Source organism: Anopheles coustani, chromosome 2 (assembly GCF_943734705.1).
Source record: "Anopheles coustani chromosome 2, idAnoCousDA_361_x.2, whole genome shotgun sequence".
Taxonomy (NCBI): domain Eukaryota; kingdom Metazoa; phylum Arthropoda; class Insecta; order Diptera; family Culicidae; genus Anopheles; species Anopheles coustani.
This window is the reverse complement of record NC_071289.1, coordinates 86,022,604-86,044,347: the sequence shown is the minus strand read 5'-3', so window position 1 is coordinate 86,044,347 and position 21,744 is coordinate 86,022,604. Positions and strand designations below refer to the sequence as shown.

At 44.7% G+C, this 21,744-nt stretch overlaps 3 protein-coding genes across 3 annotated transcripts in view; all 3 read right to left on the bottom strand.

Moving 5' to 3' along the window:
• The window catches only part of LOC131267201 (hippocampus abundant transcript 1 protein-like), a 32,876-nt gene extending 15,981 nt beyond the window's left edge, over nucleotides 1-16,895 (bottom strand). Inside the window, exon 1 of the mRNA XM_058270006.1 lies at nucleotides 15,804-16,895. Within this exon, the coding sequence (XP_058125989.1) occupies nucleotides 15,804-15,884 (81 nt within the window). The 5' untranslated portion in view covers nucleotides 15,885-16,895. The remainder of the gene's footprint in view (nucleotides 1-15,803) is intronic.
• A 724-nt stretch (nucleotides 16,896-17,619) lies between these two features.
• LOC131266175 (uncharacterized) lies at nucleotides 17,620-18,422 on the bottom strand. Its single transcript, XM_058268549.1, has 2 exons — nucleotides 18,202-18,422; nucleotides 17,620-18,133 (listed from the first exon to the last, which is right to left on the bottom strand). The coding sequence occupies exons 1-2, from the start codon at nucleotides 18,420-18,422 to the stop codon at nucleotides 17,620-17,622; spliced, it is 735 nt and encodes a 244-aa protein (XP_058124532.1).
• Nucleotides 18,423-18,701: 279 nt separating this feature from the next.
• Nucleotides 18,702-20,631, bottom strand: LOC131262095 (ribosomal L1 domain-containing protein CG13096-like). Its single transcript, XM_058264019.1, has 2 exons — nucleotides 19,799-20,631; nucleotides 18,702-19,738 (listed from the first exon to the last, which is right to left on the bottom strand). Exons 1-2 carry the CDS (start codon nucleotides 20,551-20,553, stop codon nucleotides 18,826-18,828), a joined length of 1,668 nt encoding a protein of 555 aa, XP_058120002.1. The 5' UTR covers nucleotides 20,554-20,631; the 3' UTR covers nucleotides 18,702-18,825.
• Nucleotides 20,632-21,744: the final 1,113 nt, after the last annotated feature.

The following is a 21,744-nucleotide window of genomic DNA, read 5'->3' as shown; positions in this document are numbered from 1 at the left end:
CGTTAAGTAATTACCATACGGACGGGCAAGCCATCGTTGGCACGTTAGTACACCAGGGCGTAGCTTACAGTGCCATAAATTAACCCTTTGTTTAGGCGAAAAAGTGTAGTTGGCACGGGCTGCTGGACTGGCCGGCCGTGTAAAAAACGTGCGCGTGAGTAATCCAACTAATTGTTTTCTCATGGCAGCCAGTCATTTGACCATCTGTCCCGAATGCTGGCCGAATGCCGGGTGCAGTTGGGCGAGGAAACTTTATTGCCACTAGGTTGCCACAATGGGTTGTTGTGCGTGTGTGCAAACATTGGGAAAAAGGACCATCTTTTTCAATTCTCGACGACATTGTGCCTTGAGACTTAATTGAAAACAAAAGAAAAAAGTTAATCTCGGAAAAGGCCCAGGAAGCCGGGTGACCTCGGCGACGAAAAGCCCGTCGGCCTGTGAAAAGCGACTTGAGAACGAAGCGAAACGGAAGTCAGACTTCTCGTCGGGTGAATTGAAATCAACAAAACTCACTCACCAGCGTGACCGACGGGCAGACAGACCGACGGGTTTCCCGGCCCCCTTCAGAAGGCCCGGAGCCAACAACACTCGCCGTGGGTCACGACCATGTGTATGGGAATGTGTATGCTTCCCTCGGCTGTTGGAAGGATGCGCAATGCTAGACCCAACGCGTCATCCTCTTTTCTCCTTCATTCATTTCCACACCGATGGGTGGCTTCCGGTGCGCATGTGCCAGCGTGGAAAAGTGCTGTTCGAATTCCGACGGAGAATTCGGCTCGCTGGAACAACTTGCCTCCGCTCAACCTTCCCCCCATCAGCCGAACTCGTTTCCATGCCACGCGAGGGACACGTTGTACTCGGTTGTGCTGGACCGTTCAAGCGAAGAGGACTTACGGAACACCACGGGGGAAAGGTGAGGAAAAAGGGCACACAACGATGAAAGAATGTGTCTGTGTGTGTCTGCCCGTGAGTGTATGCTTCGTGGTCAGGATAGGCGGACGGACGCCGTCGTCACAACGAGCAGTAATTTACAACAGCTGTCGATAGCGATTTTCTCAAGGTCTGCCCCGCGAACCGAGTGCACGTGCACCGAGAGCATGGGGTGGTGTCGCTTTTCTTTTCCTTCTGAATGCAGATTTTTTTCTTTTCCTTTTCAATGATGACGCCATCGGCGGCGACGATCGTCGGGGGGAAAAAAAGGTGAAACAGATCTGAGCGGTTTTATTGATACCCATCGATATTAATGGTACAAATGTTTGTTCAGGGAGGGAAAGAAATTTCTTACATGGGTTCCTCGCGTTTCTTAGAGAATTTTCTTCGTGGAGAAATGGTACCAAAAAATTCATAACAGAGAATAAAAAAGACCGAACCGTTTGTATAGAGTAGAGAAAATGTTTCCACGAAATATTTCATATCAGAAATGTATGTAATTGCAAAAAAATTGTAAAATGGCACCAACAAAACATTCCACATTAATATCGGTTCGAACTTTCATTTCAACGAGGGAAAAAGAAGCTTGAAAGAAAGGCTCACGATTCAATACTTCGTTGCTTTGCTGCCTTTGAATACCAGGTAATATCATTGTGGCGCTTTAAGGCGAAATATCATAAGCGATATTGCAGTATGCTAAATCCTTTCACCAGGCATACGAAACCAAACGACGGTAAACGACATTTGCCAAAGAGCCTCCCCGCCCCCAACTGGGCCTGGTTCCCAATTCCACGGAATGGTGTCACCGGCAGGGCCGAAAGGATCCACGAAGACGATGCCGGCGGACGGAAGAAAGCACAGTATTGTGCCGCTCGCAGAAATCGTATTCCAATAAGGGTAATTTCAGCGACACATGTCTCCGACACACACGCGCGATTATGCACGGTACAACGACCCAACGGTGTGCACACGTTTACCAAACAGACACACCGAGCCCGGCCCAACGGCAGGCGCATGTTTATCGACCTATCGAGCGCCACGGGGTACGGAGATTTTCCACCCGAGTGCCATAAAAACACTCAACCTAAGGACACCGGAATGGGCCCTTTGCGTGATTTTTCAATTTTGTTATGCTTCAGTGTTGTTTGAGGGGAACAAACAGCAAACTGCCAATAGTAATGAAGACGATGATGAACATGATGTTACCATCGAAACGCACACACCATTAATTTTGCATTGTCTCTAAAGAAAGAACTCCATGGCGGAAGAATCCATGCCACAAACGCGAAAAGATGGCGAAAACCCAAGAAAAAAAAACACTGGCTTATTTTTGAGGCGAAATATTTATAAAAATACATTTCGGCTCGCGAGAGAAACAAAGACCCCCACAGCTAATAAGAACTGCAACGGAAAACGCTTCATTCAGTTATTTGATTAATGGCCGAGGCGTGACTTTTTCCCAACGGGAAAAATCAGGGATTCTGAATGAAGTGAGCAAAACAGAATGCCGCAAACGAGACACTGCGGTGTAAGCAAACGGTTAAAACAGAAGCTAAAACTGAGCTAAACAAAGCAGGACCGCAAGCTTGCTTATGAAGCTTATTTGAAAATATGCTGAAGCAGGCACCAACACCAGGCGCCTCCATCGGGTCAGAACGGCAGATTCATGGGAAACAAAATGAATGTTCATTCGCTTTTTTTTTCTCTTACTCAGAGAAAAAAAGTGAATTATATTCTGCAGCTTTGCGCAGAACGCTCCTTGCACAACGTGCCGGGTGGTTGTCCATCAATCGTGTGAAGATTAATTAGGATGGCGAAAAACTTTCAACCTGCAACTGCACGATCCAGACACAATAGTGATCGTTTTTTTACAAAACTTTAACCCCTGTGTTCTGATACTGCACAATCAGTGAAATAATGAAGTATAAAACAAAAACTTTACATGGAAAAAAGCGCGATGTTGCAACACTAGGCGATGTTGCAAAAGAATAAAAGTAATAGTAAGTATATTCCCTCCACCGTTTCTTTACAGTAGAAGATGAGTCGCTGCAACTTTCACCAGTGGAATTTAAAATATTACTACTTAATTAAAATAAGGAGATTTTTGCTAGCAAACATCAAACTAATTCTTCAGTCAGAGCGATTGAAATTCAATTTATGATGTATTATTTTTTTGTTTTTTTTTTTTTTGTAGTAAATAGACATTTTTGAAACAGAAAATCAATGATTCAACTGACTAAAATTCCTAAAAAGAGTGAGATAAATGTCATTAAAAAAATAATGATTTCAAAACTGAAATTGGAAGGAGTTTGAGGATTTTAACAGATTTTTTAGTAGATATGAGAAAAAATATTCTACCTGAAGATTCACGTGTAAAACATTTTGCTTGGTCGTTGTCCCCAGCAAAACACCTATTATAAACCCCTAGCAATAAATCGCCCACTCCAGACACAAAGCAAACGCCACCAAAAACCGAGCTTTGCTTTGATCATGCTAATGATGTCCCGGAGTTTGCATTATCAAACCACTCGCTCGGTAAATTAAAGGTGCCAGTTTTGCACTTTTCTCTGGTGGGCTTCTGCAAACATTATCGGACCATCCCGCAGCCACCTCACCTTTTGCCCGCACATTGACTGCTTCCGCCTCGCGACCACCGCAAGCACACACAGTTTACCATCGGATGATGCCGGTAAACAGCTCTGGCTGGAAGTGAGCACACATCCAGCACCTCAGCAGGGGGTGAGGGGAGGGTTTGAAGTGGATGATAACGGGTCGTACCTAAACGGTTCGTCAATATTGACCGTCCCGTCAGCCACTCGAAAACGGGACCATTGAGGGCGTAGCTGATGAAAAACGTCTTATGGCTGAAAAAGAGACGAAAAATTCACCCACGTCCTACCCACCCACCCGGTTTCGGAAGACGCATTGCGAATCGATCGGGGTTCCATTGGTACAAAAAGTCACGCACCACAGTTTGGTCCAGCGCTAGGACCATTTTCAACACACCGCAACGCGTGAGAAGTAATCTACATGAAATGGAATACCGGCAGACCATGGAAAAGTTCCTGCGGTGCACAAACATTTGGTTTTGGTAGATTATCGGTCACGGAAGTGGGCGCCCGATGAGAGTAGCAGCTGAACACACTGGACCATGCTCAACAACGGTACACATCTGAATTATGAACAAACTAATTAGACAAACAGTTTGCCGTCGAAAGCTGTTCATGAAATATGCAACGATCGAGTTCCGAAAAAGTCCTGCGGCTACAGTTGACCAACCCTCACACACTGAGTGCATGAGCCTGAAAAACACAGTTTAACATGGCATTACTGGGAGAAAATAACTAGAGAAATAAGTAGAGAAAACCGACCTGTGTCCTTCCCTTCAGCCCGGTGCTAACAATCAACTGCTTCATTAGCACGATCGATTGAGCATACGTACATTGCTTTGGTAGCCTTCACTTCAATAACTTCACTGCCGGAGCCTGAAAGGCACAAGCAGTACTCGATGGCGAATTACCATCCGCAGCCAGCTCGTGTTCCGAAATTGTAATTAGTCGTTAAGCCGCGGATTGGAACAATCCAAGTGCTAGCGAATTACATATTTGCTCGCATATGAAGTGCGCCACCTTGGAAATCACCATCGATCGATGGATACTGCGGAAAGAATCGACTAGGCGGGCAATAAAAAAGTACAGCAAAAAGGACTCGAAAAAGTCCAGCGACGTTTCCAATATCGAGTCCAAACGAATCCATTCGCCAACACTAAACAGGGCGACCACCAGTTTGTGGCCAGCGCTTCATAAGGATTCAGCAGTTTTTCGCTCCCCAATGGACCCTCACCCACACACGACGGCACCCGCATATTTGGCCGGTCGCTCCGTACCGGTTGGGGAGTAATAAATATGCTGCCAAAATCGATATCAAACACCCGGTGGTGCATTCGTACGCCAGAGCATTGGGTATGTCGCTTCGCGATCCCTTCGTTCGTCTATTCTTGCCTTCGTAATCTCCTTCGCAGAAGCATCAGCGTTGTAGGGCATCGGTCCAAAGCAATTCGTGGTAAACACGGCGGGTGCTATCGACTGGGGCTTCTGCAGCGGGAAGTGCAACCGTCGTCGCATCGCTGCTGACGTTGCGTCGGGCGTGTCTGTGCGTCCCGTTGAAATAGGCTTTCATCGAGAACAGGCGGGCAAAAAGAAATGACCGCCGAGCGTGGCGATATGGACACCCGTGCCAACATGCATCTCGTCGTCCGGTTCGGTCGATGCCAATGGCAAACCGGTTGACCTAGACCTTAACGGAGAGTTGATGGATTGAGCCTGTCCTCCATTCACACGCGCGGCATTATCACTCATTGCGGCAATACTGGCGCTGATGAGGAACCACCTCAGATGATGCCATAAGGTACGGTCGCGCGCGCGGATCGAACGATTACTGCACCAACCAGCGTCGAGAACGGCAAACGATCACGCGACCTACTCGCGGTGTGATGTCAGTGTACCGGCCCTTTTGGCTACTTTGTCACCGCACTCAACGGTTCTCCCAAGCGTCATCATATTGTCGAAACAACGGCCAAGCCTAGCTTGTTATGTAACTTAGTTTTCCGGGCGATGGGGATGCTGGGAATGGACGCGTTTGACAGAAAAGATGAGCTAAAATGAAATCACAAATATTAAGTTAAAGAAATCAAAATACACCTGCTGTTTGGGTACAAATATTCAAATCGACGATGACGTCGCATCCAAATCGAATCCAATCCAAAAAGAAAAGAAAGGATGCCAGTGCGAGGACAGTGGGAAATAGCTGGCAGCGGCAACCGTCAACGACGACGTTACATAATTAGGCGCTTCAGTCGCCCGGAAACAGCCTCTCCGGTGACTGCGGACACCCGGCGGGCGAACAACCAAGCAGGCTCCCGCATGTCGCGCCATCAGCGACGCCAAGAAAATCGAAACATGGAATCGAATGTGTGCCTTTTCCAATACACATTTTGCCGACGATTGGTTTGTGATCCATTCAGTGTGAAAACTACGCGCGCCCTGACCACGCTCCAAGAAAAATGGAGTGGTAGAAGAAAATGGATGCTCGGAGACAAACCGAAGGGAAAAAAAACGCAAACGGATACCAACAGACAATGGCGGGCAATAAAACTAGCTATGTGTCTCGAAGGATAGAAAAGGAATTCGATACATTCGGCGCTATTTCGCAATCGCTCTAGCGTTCTCGTGCGTTTCGAAGGACGAGAATTCGCGACCGGTCGACTGGGCTCACGGTCATCGTCCACGGCGGGGAGAAAACCCCCCAAAGGAAACCGACAAAAAAACGGCTCCTCTCAACCAACTCCAGAAGCGCCATAATTCTACCATCGGGCGGAGAGGGATATCCTTTTTATTTCTATTCATCCGTTTTCTCTCCTTTACTTCCCTTCTGCTATTCGCAACGAAAAGCTTCTACATCCTTCAACGTTTCTTGACACTACGTCTTAAGTACATTTGTCCTTAGCGGTGGCAGTTTTAGAATCGCATTTTAGCGTAGTAAGCAAAGAAGAGATTTTTTTCTCCTCAACAATCAAGAGTAAGGAATTTGTTTGAACTAGCATCTAAAGGACTCTATACGGCTACCAAGGAACCATTGCTGCAACCATTTGTGAAACATACGATGTAGCAATATTTAGTTTTCTCAGCAGGCACCGCCACACTACAGGCAGGAGAGAAAGATATCGGTCATACATACTCTGGAAGGTTGTTGTTTTCCGCCCTGGCAAGGGGTTTTCTGTGGAGCTATGATTTGCATTTCGCAAAAGTTTCGCGCTGCCGCGCCAAATATTTCAATCTTCTGCAACAGACGCCCTCGCCCTGAAGGCCCTCCCTCGTCGGTCCAATGGAGCAATGTATGGATGTGCAAACGGCAGACTTTATTATCTGGTTCGGAAAGCTATCCGTTCCGGTTTTTTGATTTAGTGTTGGTTTTGTTCTAAAAAGCTGTCAGACGAAACGTTCCCTACGGTGAATAGTGGAAAAATATTGCTTTTTTGTTTTTGTTACCGAACGGGATAACGTTCTTCACGGCACACGCGAGAAACTTCACACGATTTAGGCGCTTTGCTGTCCGACGGGACACAAGCAGTGATGTTTTCCTCGGGGGAGAAAAGTCTACCGTTTTCCAACACGCTAGCAAATTCCGGACACGTTCGTCTTATTGTCGCACCAAGAAAAACTGAGGCAAAAAACAGTTCACTTGCCCTCGCAGACGGCTACGGTTTTCAGTCGACTGAGTTTAGATGAGGAAGGTGGCCCTCCGAATGTACTGTACCACTGACAGGAACTCTAATTTTCTATTCCAAACAGCTTCGATTTTTGCACCTGATTATCCATCGAATGCCTCTCGTGAGCTGGTTCTGTTTAATTTTTCCTTTGCTCGCTGGGATAGTTTTCCACTGGCACGATGCTTTTAGCACTGGTAACGATTTTCTTCATCCAACGTTGCGTAGTCAAACGCAGTAGGCAGCATTAGTAAAGCAGTGAGACCAAGTAGGCTTTGGTGTTGATTTTCACTTTCGACGGAAAATTCACTCCACAGTTGCGACAGCAGTAGAAAGACCCTGCGTACTCTCCTTCCCACCAGAAGACACCACCATTTTTTCTTTCACCACCAAAAAAATAAGAAACCAAAAACGACGAGCAGCTTCATTCGCGTTCGACGGTAAAACACGAACTGAGAGCTCTGGCCCGTGATCATGGCTCGCGCACCGAACCCCACATGATGTCACATCCCCCCAAGGAGAGCCATTTTGACGGCGTGTTCCGAGGGTGAGCATCGATTTCCGCTCTCGACTCTCTGTCTAGAACGGCCTGCAACGGAAGGTAACCAACTAAACAGAGACGACCGTGTCCTTGTTTATGTGTTCCATGTGCTCTACGGCATCCATTTTTGAACTCGATAGCCGTGCAAGCGCTCCCCCGGAGAATGTCGACGAAGGATCGCAACTTGGAGAGTAAAAACAATGGTTTCTGTGGCCCCATGCCAGCTCTCGGTATGCTCCATTCCGTTGCAGACCGAAACGTTCTATGCTCTCGTGCAATGACCGCTTGCAGGCTGAAATATGAACTGTCAGTGGAGAAACTTATCGTTTAGTTTGTTTGTAGTTACAACAACGCTCGACGCTGCGCATATTTGCATTCGCATTTTTTATTGGACCGTGTCGGCGACAGTATCAGCAATTCGCCCTGGTTTAGTTGAATAGCTTTCTGTTGAAAAATACCATAAAAACTATATTTCCGTATTTAAACAGCTCCCAAAAACTGCTGGTTTGAGTTTACACACGTTGACAAAGATAAGATTTCAATATCGCAATGCAAGCAAATAAAGTTTCTCTTCAGCATTCTTCGCCAAACACAAAATAGGGCTTGCGTAAATTTTACACCCATTTGGGTAGGGTTTGATTTATAACCAACTAACTAATTTTAAAAGTTATATTAAAAAGCTTTTATTTTTAAACATTTTCTCGGTAACTTCCATTACATGGTAAACAAACGTACTAACTAAACACGTGGTACGTCTTCAATGACCATAAGCAAAGTTAACGGACAATGTTTAAAATTTCTGCACGTCCACCTACAAACGTTTAAACGGACAGCAAACAAACGTGTGCAATGCTACAAATATATAACCAGGGTTGCGATGAAACCACGTTGGACTGAAAGTGTTGGCGCAAATAAGATAAATGTGAAAATAAGCTTATATTGCGGTAGCAAAATTGCAGCAAAAAGAATAGAGATTTTGAATGGACATATGGCAAGATCGATGAATATTTACGTAGTGCTTCCTTCGTCATCATTCGCATACTGTTGCAGGAATGTTAATAGTCAATCGATGCGTTTAATTACCTAAAACGAGAAACAAAGTACATACACGAATTAGTTAATGTTCATAACCGGAAAATTAAACCGCAGCAATAAAGTTCTAGGTACTATATCCTTGCCTCTCTGATATAATCATATGCTTATAATAATAGTCACCCCGAAAAATCCCGGTAAAATCAACGACAAATAGCAACAAACCGTATGACTAACTGCACAAGCTCGTGTAGGTGTGTGTACTTTTTATGCAAATATAATGGCGCCGCCAACTCCCTATGATAACAGCAGCCGTAGCTATGTTATTATCATCATCCCACCCACGACAGAAGCATATAATAAACCAGTGATGTCAAACTCGTTTCACCTTGCGGGCCGCATTTCCTCCCAAAATAGGTTCGCGGGCCGCATTTTCTCCCAAAATAGGCTCGCGGGCCAAACCATATAATTGATTGGAGTGATGAAAATATGTTCTTATCAATGTGGTTTTATCTTAACAGGCAATCATATTTTACATTTTCACATTTTTTCATATTATATTACTTCTTATAAAATTTACAAATTTTGAGTAAAAGAGAGGGTTTGTTGCTCAGTCGTTTTCCAAATTTTAACGAATTCAAATCAAGTTTATTGAAATATATGTTGCAGTTCAACACTATTGTGTATTTTGGTAAAGATTTTAGAAAAGTAAAGGTATATAATTACAATAGCTAACTTATTGCTCCGCATGTGTTTTTTTTTTTGGAATGGTATTGTAGTTCATGACGTTTGTTTTCTATAAACACTAATTATCCACTTGTCTAGAAAAATCTGTGACATTCGTTCAGTTCTCTTGCAATTCGCAGTTCGTGAAAAAAATTACATTAAATATTTTGCTATTTGCTATAAGCCAATACTCAAGGATCCAAACTTTCGATGTAATGTTTCAAAGGGGTCGCGGGCCGCACCCAATGTTCTTGCGGGCCGCATGTGGCCCGCGGGCCGCATGTTTGACATCCCTGTAATAAACGCTGGAATCTGTAAACCACCCCAACGTGGGTCCACTGCCAACGTGGAACCATCAGCGATGATCTCAGCCTTTTTAATTGCAGCAAATAGGGAACACCGGCTTTAGCTAATCGCGCCTACACACAATGACCAAAAATAGAGATTAGAGTCGCTTAGTGCGTTAGTGGCGACCCAGATACTTGTCGTTGGGCAAAAGTGACTTGGGAAGAGAAGAGGAAACGGTTAGCAGCGGGAGGCTGAAGATGGGAGCCCGGAAGTCCAGTGGAAGGTAAGTGTAAAACAAAATTGTAGCCCTCGACATTGATCGTTTTATGGTCGGTAATTCTTCTGGACGTGGCGCACGTGATCGTCCAGACCAGGTGGGCGCTCAACAATACGGAAATAAAAATCCCACAAGGTGTACCGTTGGAGATTGGATCATAGGAAACAAAGCAGCGAAACTTCTTCACCTCGTGATGCACATGTTTCCAGCGCACGAATCGCGTGCCCCCGAGCATGCGGCCGCGAAACAATGTGGAAAACCACGCGAAACACCACCCCCCACACGCTAACCCGCCCGCCCGACGGGTGTGTGTTCCGCGAATCAAAAGGCACACAACAATAAAGCCCCACAATCAACACAACGACCCGACGACCCGCGTCAACCACAACAATTGACGTCAGTCGGCCGGGATGGCTGCAAGAAGATGACGGCTGGTCAAGAGAAGGTGACAATAAATTAGCGGAACTCGGCCAAACTTGACGCGGGAATAATAAAATGATCAACCAACTTGCCGAGGATACATGCAAAATTGCCACATGCTCGACGGCGACCGACAACATCCGAATCGTCCCGTCATTTCGGGGCACGGGCCGCTAGAGTTAATGAAAATATGATTGCCAAACGAAAGCAAAAAGAAACAATTTGACAACGCCATGCTTTCTTGAGGAACTCTACGAAATGATGACTTGAATTAAATCAATTTACAACAATTAAAGTATAATTTCAATTAAATCCTATCTCCTCTAATCTATGTTGCTTATGACTAAGCTCATCGTACAAGAATTCTCTGTTGTGCATAGAATAGTTTCATGTTCACTGGAATATTTACGTTAAGATTTGAAGTAATCTAACATTTCTACATCTCCGATGCAGTTCTTCGTATTGTTTTTAATACAATCATTTTTTACTATCTACTTTTGAATATAAATAAAAACACAATAGGAAGAGATACTTATAGTGATTTAAATTCACAGATCATGTAAGCGCACCTTAATCTTAAATTGAGATCATTAGTTTCCAAGCAACAAACGTAATCAAGTCGTCGGATGAAGATCGTTCGTGCCACCGCGTCTGCTGTCCAACAGAGTTCCCTTGTCCGTCTGATCTATTTAAAGCCACTTTAAGGAGCCAAACCATTCCAGGATCGGTCAAAAACGACCAAGAAACAAAGCGTCGGACAAACCGTCTTCATAAGGCAGACGTAACCGAAACCGGTGACAGAAACTGCAAATGCAATCGGTAGAGCGCGGCAGATTCAATCATTGGACAATTGCATCGGCCACAAACCGAAGGCAAAGGCAGTCGACCATCGGTGAACGTGGTGCGAAAAGGGTGACGACCGAGACCACTTGAGAAAACGTATGCTGGAAGGTTACTTGTTCTTGCCGTTATGGAACGCATGGCATAAGGCGATGGTAAGGCAATATTTATTTTTAGGGAAGCATACAGCTTTATCATTTTCAATTAATTCCAATCGCTATTGGAATCGCGTGTGGGTGCAAATCATGCAGAAAAGGCGGCCAATGGAAGCGGAACAATTCTTAAAGGCACGATCGTTTCGGGCCCATCGCCAAACTGAACCTTGGACCCTTCGAAAAAAAGGGGAAAAGGTCACAGAGGGGGTATAACACATTTAATAGTGCAAATTTTTGCACTTTTACTTCCACGATCCAATACGACGCTGAACCCCGCAACAAGTACTAACGACGTTGCGAAAAGCACTTGCATTAGGAGTAACGTGTTAATTGTAACGGTGTAGAGAGCAGAACGCAGAGTAGGCTGAGGACATCTGGGCACAATTGCAACCGTTGAGCAAAAGGTAAATATTGTTGAGCGACACCGTTTCGGGTCTTTCGGAAATAACCATGAAGTTTACCAGGCAAATAACAACAGCTCGATTAACATTCAGAGGGTAGGTTGGTCTATTGCACCAAAGTCATAAATTCTCGTAAACCGAACAGTCTTTTGAGAAGCTACAAGAGAAAATACATATAAAAGCGACGCCTCCTTAGAGGAACAAATTACAACCCACGTGCAATTCCTACTCAAATAACTTGAAGATCTAACGTCCTTTCAGAATGTAACGCCATATCTTCGAATACAAAATGAGAGCTTTTACAACATCAAAGAGCAAAAACAAGCAACCACCGGCAGTGGGTGTTCAGTTAGCAGAAATTACCATCCGCAAGATATAAGAGAACTTTTCTACCTCGAAAGATACACAATCGAATATGCTCGATTGAGCCATTTCGTGGAAGCCGACGTCTACAGAGCGTGGGATATAAAAATAGATAAACTAAAGCGAAGCACTCATATAGATGGCCGATTTGATGTCGCAACACGAATTGAGCTTAATCGTTCCAAGCTCTAACGGATATTGATCGAAGCCGAACGGCGTCTTATCAGTGGAAAGGTTGGCATCAATCGGTGGGTCGCAACACATGAGCATGACACTGGAGAAAATTTGCTGTATCAGGTGTGCGTTCATTTTTCGCAAACGGCTCTGGTTCCCCCAACCCATTCGCTTCCGGTAGCCACCAGTGTGTCGTCGTGTTGATAACGATATTGGGAAAGGTGATAATTGAAACTGAAGGTGTGGTGGGCACGCTAGAAAACAGTGAAACAAAAATTGCTCACTGAAACATGCAGCCACTACCTCGGGTGGAGGCGCTTCACATGGAAGCTTACACATTTTCCGCTGTGTAAACACGAGGCAGGTCAAATTGGGTTAGTGGATAGGAAAGGACGAGAAAAAAAGCGAGTGACGCATTTTTGAAGGATCGTTTAGCATTTTATGAGTTCGAGTGGCCGAAATTGGTTGTGGACTGTGAATGTATCAATCGACCAAGTAACAAAATACAGTAAGTATTGTTTAACAATAACAACAGAACGGAATTATGCAGTAAAAAATTAATAGAATGCGCTCGAAGTACCTTCAATTGGAATTATTCTTCGAGTTTTACAGTTTTCGATTTCACACCGCGAAAGCTAAAATTAATCTTCCATTTTTGGGCCGAGCTTTCGTTGCAAAAAAATATGGAAGTAATGAGCAACATGTGCCACATGTCAAATCGACGACGCACGACGACGTCAGCGCACAAAACATGTGCTCCCTCGGTCGGGAGGGATGTTGAACAAATCGTCTTACAAATTTCCTCCCCGCACACGCAGTGGGGGTGGTGTTGGCACTGGTGTTGGCAAAGAACGGAATGATTAGACAAATGCAAATAGGTTCAACTGAAACGAAAAACCAACGCAGTCTTCTGTTCCGGTAGCGTTCTTTTTTCATCATCATCACGGCAGCGGATTGAAATCTGAAGAAAAGCAAATGGAGCACCTCGGATCGAACCGAAAACAGTTCTCATTAAATTCGCTAACATGAAGGAACAAAAAACCCAGCCACTGTGGACGGAAATTTGGTTCTGCGGCATTGTAATAACATGCACCATGTGTACCAGTGTTTATGCTATTGTCGAAAGGCAACAGAAAAATCATAAATGCGCCATATTGCACCCAGACGCCCTTCTATCCACCGGAAAACAAACGTTCGAATGGAAAAGGCCAGAGAAAATGTGATGCTTATTTGGTCAGTTTTTACAACATCTGGAGTTTGTGGAAGAATATTGCAACCTCCAACAAACAGTCACAGCGGCGTCATGTCCGTCGGCAAATGGTTATTTATTTGCACCGAAAGAGTAAAAATAAACGAATCGGTCGTTCGTACATCGACTCTTAAATTGTATTTTCATCCGATGGGATCGATACCATTTCAAAAAGAATAGGGAAAAATCTTCTAACTGCTACCTTTTTTAGTATGAATTTTGCCACACCATGAACCTGACCTACGGCTACCTCATGCATCTTAGGCGAAGGAATTCCCGATCGTAAACTTTTTTTCTTCTGCAAAGTAGCTTACGATCGATATACTTTCAAAGCACGGCGACTTCCATCCCGGGCGAGAACTCGAAGTTGCACACCCAAAATGGATGGCGTGCCGAAAACCGGTTGAAATCGAAACTCGAAAATAAACAATCATCGTAGTAAAATCTACAGGTGAAGTATGGAAATAATTAAGACCACTGGCACAGCGTTTGAAATGAGAAGATGATCGATCACAGTAAGCAATGTATATTTAAAAACGCTGTTACATTGTAGAGAAAAATATTCATATACAATCCATGGATTTTGATAAAAGTAGATGATTTCGATACATTGCAAGCGTTACAATGGATGATTGTTTTAAAAACAACATTGTGCTTTAAAATGTTAGGCTTCTTTTCCTTTGCGTAAAAGGAGAAGGGCTTCACTTGCAAGCAATACCGATCATTATTTCCTCCGGTTTTAAGCCGGCTCGGGTAATCACAATCCGGTCATGTTGCTAGTCCCTTGCGATCACGGTCAAGTTCAAGGTACCGGACTGGGGCGAAATCAGAAGGTCCAGCTGATCAGCTGTAGATACGATCACCGAGACCGGTAAGTAGAAAGTATGTTCATACGAGCGACCGCAGCGTCCACTCGGGTGGTTGCGTATGTTGTTCATGTATCTCTTTCAGCTCCATTTTGCGGGCTTCACACTATCTCGTGTTTTTCTTGGGCTCCATCTAGAGACGGTTTTTATTTTGGAAAGTGGCCGCCAGTCTTTCACTCCTCTCCATTACTCCCCTATTTCCAAGGCAGAGGAAAGGTGAAGTGCGATAACAAACAACAACAAAAACCGGTTCCAACAAACCTTGACTTCATCAACATCGTCAGCGCATTGGCGTTTTGAATCGTTCCGAAGATGTTAAGCGGAACTATCCAATGGTGCATCCACTTGACCAGATATATTTTTCCCTCCCGAATTATAATAATCATGTCTTTTTACATTTTAATTGTACGTCGTACGTCGAATTCAATAGTTGACCGTGCCACCGTGACCATATGGGTTTCATTCGCTTTCCGTTCGTCAAGATATGTTTTTCTTCCTGTAAAGACCGTGAACAAATAAACAGTTTCTCTTTCATTTCAAGGCCCATCCTATCGGACAAGCGTTTGCCGGCGTCGTAACGTCGACGGTATATTTTGTCAACTATACATCCGTCCACGCAAATTACATTAGTGTGTGCTTACGTGCACAGGGCCCCGGCCCGGAGGTAGTCATGCATGTCGCACGTACCGTACCGTAAAACCCAATTATAGTTCCCCCCCGGACGGGGTTTGAGGTGAATCCAAAAGGTCTTCCAAAAGACGCGAAACGTGTGCGAGCAGCGATGACATATTTATATTTTGCCTATGCACAAGGTGACCTAAAGGCGACTGGTTCGGTCGCTCATGATGCGATTGTCGAATTCTAAACGGTCTAGGACTGAATGGAGTTTGAGGTGAAGGCGAAGAAAGCTACCAAAACAAAGCGAAAACGGATCGATAAGTGTATAATGGTGCTCCTTCGGCGTTCGAACTGTTGCGCTATGTTGGTCCTTCGCAGTATGGTATGTGGGAGGATGAAGTCATTGGTCCTGGATTGCCATTTGATTGTTTCAGCCCAAAAATCATATGTACTCATGGGCGCAAAAGGAGGGATAGAGTGACTCATGGCCATATCGGAATGGCGAATGGCGATGACGGTATTTTGGGGCGTGTATTCAAGGGATTTGTTTGCATTTTCTCTCATACTTCTAATCCGCCTCGGTGGAACGAAACCTTTAAATTAAAGCAACCCAAATGATAGGCATTAGTAACATTACTCAAAGGCTAAGTAAGCTTACCGTTATCACGCCGTCCTTGATGATGGCCGTTTTCCGGCTGCGAAGCACCATGATGGGTTTTCGTAGCGATTTTTTCGTCATGTTTTTCTACCCTCCTGTTGGTTTCTTCCCTCGGCGGTTCACTCGATTTGTCCTCTTGCAGGATGCTGCGTGCGTAGCCCACCTGGGACGCCGATTTGGGATATGTTTTCAGTAGCCTACTCGACTCGACCAACTGTGCACACACCTGCCGACTTTGATGGTCGATATGATAAGATGATGATGATGCTGCACTCTGTGGGAATATCTTTTCGTTGTCTGGACCCCACGGTTATCGTAATCGCGGGTACACACACGCGTACACAAACACACACATGAGCAACACGCGCACAAAATTCGCTGACCGGATGTGATTATTTCAACAATCCGATTCTTTCTGTTTAACCGCTGGAAGTTGTTTTATTTTCCCATTGTTTTCACCCGTGCTGAAGGCAACGACCGGATACGGTTCCTTCCGCTCGGACACGTTTCATGTGTTGATTGGGAAAAGAAATTTCCAACCCCCTCGACATGACACTTGCTGGTGCTCCAGCGAAAAATGTCCACCTGTTTCTAGCAGCTCGAACTGATAGGCGGCTCGCGCGATACATCGGTTTCAACTGGAAATTCCTTCCGCACTTCAGCGACTCAAAGCGGGTGGCTCGTGAAAAGTCATAAATTACTCATCGAAACAATTCCCCACGGCACTCGAGACTGACTAAAAACTTCTAGAAAATGTCACCAAGTACCAAGACACAAAAATACTGGTCGGCGCAACAGTGGCAAGAACGTTGCCTTGGAGCTAAACACCAACCGACGTTGTACTCCATTCGACGATGCTTTGCTCGGTTTTACGGAATTGGAACTGTTTTCTCGTAAACCACGGATGCACTGCCAGTGTCGTACTGACCTAAGGGCCCAATTTTCCTTCCTCCCGTGTGAGGCACGCGAACTTCATCACTTTTAACGTACGCCAGCACTCCGGATCAAGCACACGTACGATTCGCGTTTGCCTTCGACGGGTGCAAATACCTCGCTTTTCGCGGTGATATTTGCTTACGGATACGTCGAAAAGTGTGTGCCGCTGAGTTTTGCAGCTTGACTTCCCACCGCAGCTGCTTCGAAGCGGGTGCTTGGGTTTTTTGTTTTTCAACGTAGCTTCCTGTCTCGTTCGTTAAGACCAAGGTCGGCGGAGGAGTGCAAAGGAAAGGGTCCGAAGGTAGCTGTTTAGAGGTAGCTTCATCCAGAGCATTTTGACGTATCAATCCATGGAAAGAGAAACAAACTTTGACAATCAATGCACGAACAGTCAATGCATTTTTCATCAAAAACTATACAATAAATTCATATTTAGATTGTATCTCGCAATACTTGCATTAATTTAGAACGCATGTCCATCGAATTGTGTAGTGTGTTAACCACGGAAACGAACAATTTCATATGACGACTGTCAAATTGATTTAAAAAAGGGGAACTTGCAGGGTTGTGTTAGCTTCTATTGTCAAACGATCCAGAACCATGCTGCTCAATGGATTGATTTGAATTAAATTTTAATGTTTTATTCTCAAAAATGATTTGGAATACATACGAATGGCCAATATGTTAATTTGTGTCTCTAATAGTAATGCATAATAATAAATAATTTCGAACACAGCAGCATTAGCACGTTCTAAAATCTACGTTACAAAATGAACATTCTTCACTAATCCCTTTCGGAGCAAAACTAAATTTCTTTCAAAACCAACCAAAATGAAGCTATTTAATTAACAACATATAATTAAGACATCGAAATCGATGGTCACCACCGTTTATTGCGCTTGAGAAGTAATTTGAGTGCTGTTTTGATCTCCTCCTCGTTCATATTCTCAAAATCTTCCGCCCGGAAGGGAAAGAACCGATTATCGTTACCGTTAGCTGGTGCCCCGTTTCCCCCGGTATCACCCGTCCCACCACTCGTCTGATCCTCAACGTATTCATCCTCGTCCTCGTCTCTCAACCGTTGGCGATTGAGATACTTCCACAAGAACGTACCGAGCACAAGCGTATTAGCTACGGCTATCGATTTTAATCCCATCAATATTTTCAACGGTACAATAAAGGCCTGCAGCAACAGCACCGGAAGCGTCATCACGGCCAGTCCGGCGATCAGGTACTTCAGCAAGTGGATGATCGACGTTCCGATACCGCCCCAGCTGTGGTCGGAAATGCTGATCGATTGCAGCGATGGTGAAAGATCCGGTTTACACTGTTTCGCCGTCGGACCGGGGCCCGTCAAAGGAGGGTGCACAATTTCGCCATAACCAGGATACAATCTGGATTTCGTTGAACCAAATAAAATCTTTTACTTTTCAGCACAAACCCTACGTGTATTAGCACTTACTCGTCTCCTTTGGGATCGTCGTAGGTGTAGTAGCGCACATTTCGTTTATTACGCGAATCATCTGGGACACTAACCACGTCCGGTGAATCAATTCGGTTACCTTTTATCGCTTCGTACACGGAAGAAAGCACCAGATCCTTATCGATTGTAATTGGTGGTGAATGTCCAGCGGTGCATTTAAACAAAACCAGTACCACTAACGTATAGAAAACACGTGCCATATCGAAAAACGCGGGTACACACAACTAAATATCAATGAAGAATAAACCGAATGGATCATTTGATCGCCCTTTTATAAGTTTTGTTGTTCTGGACCTTCCCTAGAACATATTCCACCTGCCGGTAATTGCCGTTCTAAGCGGATTAGCAAGACGGTTGCCGATGAAAATGTTTCTGAAAAGAAAACGTGAGTAGCCAATAGAAAGGCCTTTACTAGCAAATAATTCATGTTTTCTCATCATTCTGTCCGAATCGAATAGATCAGATCAAGACCCACACGGTTTTCGTGTTATAGCTTGTTTATTCATATTATAAATTCACCAAACATAGTAAATTTCATTACCATCATCATCATCATCTTCATCACCAAAATCGTTGGCATACTCCTGGTCATCTGGCATATCTTCATACGTCATTGATTTTTTCGGTTTTAATCTTTCCCACATCCTTTACCTCCTCCTTAACCTGAACCACTTGATCGTTTTCGGTTTTAACATCTACTGCCTTTTTAACTGCCTTTTTTCCTGCCTTTTTTACCGCCTTTTTCTTCGGTATTTCGGGTTTGGGCGTTACGGTTGAGGTTTGTTTATTGCTTTTTTTTTGCTGGGCGCTCACAACCACCGTACCATTGTTTGTGAACCTAACTCTGCCACCAGTTGCCGCGAGCAGCTTGCGGTTCTGTTTCTCGATAAATTCCAGTTTAGGACTGTGCTTGTACGGTACCGGTATCAGATTCGGGTCAATATTGCTCACGTACAGCGGGAACGAAGCGCTGACCGTACACGCCGAAATCAAGTTCAAAGCTTGAATGTTTAACCACCCACCGGGATGTATGGTTTTCAGTTTCTCCACCAACGCCATACCATTCTCGACCGCCTGCTCCACCGGCATCCAGTCAGCGGCAAACTTTATGGCGGTCTGCCTGCCCGAGTTGGTCTGACGGTATGTTTCGGTGCGGAGAGCTTTTTCAATTTGATACTTCACCTCTGCATCTTTGTCCAACTTCACTGGGATGGGATTTTTGCAACGAGTAATGAAAATTTTCCCGAGAAATGCAAACACATGGCCATTGATACGCGCGTCGACTAGAAAACGGTCGAAACGATGAACAAGCTTTAGTTTCATCTCGAACGATGAATAATCTTCCTTCAATTGCCGGAATGGGATGATTTGTGTCACACCGCTAATGCCCAGCTGCTGCAGCTTCTTCTGCCAGTGGTCCACAGATCCCTGATAGGGTACTTTTCGGCCAAGTTTATTGTCACTAACGATGAGACACGTATCGTCCTCCTTGCGGAGCGTCGAATGTGGAAGATCGCTGAAAGAAAACGGGCGTTAGTCAAAAATCATCATCACCGAAAGCAAGAGCTCTACTTACATTCGACAGTTACGGACTGGTACTTGCGGTATCTTTACCGACGAAATTTGAAGTGCGTATTTAAAGTCCTCACCAAACAGGCGGTTTCTATCGTCGCCTCTTGCTTTCTTCTGAACATGCTCAAACAACACCTTGAAGTTGGCAGCAGTAACAAGCTGCTCCGGAACAAGCTTCAGCGTAGATTCAGCTACTTCAGCTGCAACTGGTCCTGTTTCCCTGGGCTCCCTAATTTTCTTTAACTTATTGTTTCTCTTTTGTCTCTTTTGTTTCTGTTCGACCTTGAACCGATCCCAGAAACCATCTTTGTCGGATTTCTTCGCGGGTTCGGTTTTAAGCACAGGATCTGTTTCTACCTTCTTCAAGCCATTCGCATTTTTTTCCGGATTTTCCTCGCTGGTAGCAACGGATGGTTCAGCATTCGCTATGGGCTTCAACGGAGGTTTCGTTTCTGCAGCCTCAACTGCTTCTTCTTTAAACGGCTTCGGAACAGTCATGCCCTGCGCATCCAACGGTTCCGTCTTCACCGCGATGGGAGTACCGGATGCTTTTTTACCTTTGGCTTTGCGCTTCACGGAAAGATTCTTCTTTTCGGCGAAGGCAAGCGGAGAAGCCACGCTGCTTCCAGTCAACTTGGTGGCGGCTACTTTCAGCTCCTGTTTAGGCTTCTTTGCCTTCTGTATGTCGGACTTGGTTTTCTTGATGTCCACCAACTTGCTGTCGGCCGTTTCGGGTGTTTTTTCTACCTTTACCTTCATTTCTACGTGCAAAATTGGGTTTATTTCGACACAGAATCACACGACAAACTCAGAACGCACGTGTTTACCGGACCTCCTTTTGACGTTTACCTGACAACCGCATTTTGGTGCGCCATTTAAACTAGAGGAGTACAAAGTGAGTCAGAATGAATGAGTTATATCTTCGCAAAGAGTGGAGCGACTCAATACGCCAAGATGATTTTATTCCGATTTATTTGTGATTTAACTCACTCGAAAAGATTTGGCTCTATCAAAATGATTGAGTAGTTTCGTGTGTTGAAAAACTCTTCAAGAATCTTTACGATTGTGCATTGGCGTGAATATTTCCAGCAACCAACAGAAACAGCCCAAGGAGAACCTTGCTGCACTTTCCTACCAAAGGTATACATGCCTACCTAAAAGAACCTTGCCAAGTGTATTTTTGGTAGGCATGGACTCCTCATAACCTACCAATAATTTTTTTTTGGGAGGCACCGCAGTGGAAGGAGGTACTGGCTGTCAAACCTTTGTTTGTTTACTGTTTACTGTTTACTGTGCAAGTCTGCCCAGCAAGCAAGCATTCGACCGTGTTTTTACCAGCGTATTCGTTGTTTAATTAGTTGTTAGATTTGTCTTATAGCCGTTACCGGTTACAGCGTGTTACCGGGTGTAACATAATATCGGTGGCCAGTGTTCGATAGCAGCGCATGGATCGACCGACTCGGGGTGGTTTACCAGGGCCGGGTTAACTCGCACCAGACAGTAAGTACGTGTGTAAGAACCCACAGCAGAGTTCTTACTGATGATGATTTTTCCGCGCTTTTCACACATTTCAGTGTCTCGACAAGGAGGAAGAAGCGGCTTCAAGTGAACATCAACGCGTTCTACGTGTTTTCACTGGCCATGACGGAGTGGTGCTGCACATCGTACATCGAAGGAGCCTGCAACGATCCGTGGTCGCTGTTTGCCAGCACGAACCAGAGGAGGCGTCGGACGATTTCTGAACATTTCCCCTGATTGCTTTCCGAAAGGGACGATATGTATATAATATTATCGATGTATCAAAATAAAAAAACAATCAAAAATATTTTCCTTCATGAAAATAATTATTTTGGGAAAGAAAAGATGTCCTGAACCCAGCTCATATAATCTACTACGAATGGGTATACGTTTTTTCCACGTATAGTTAGAAACAGGTGTTATAAACGGACA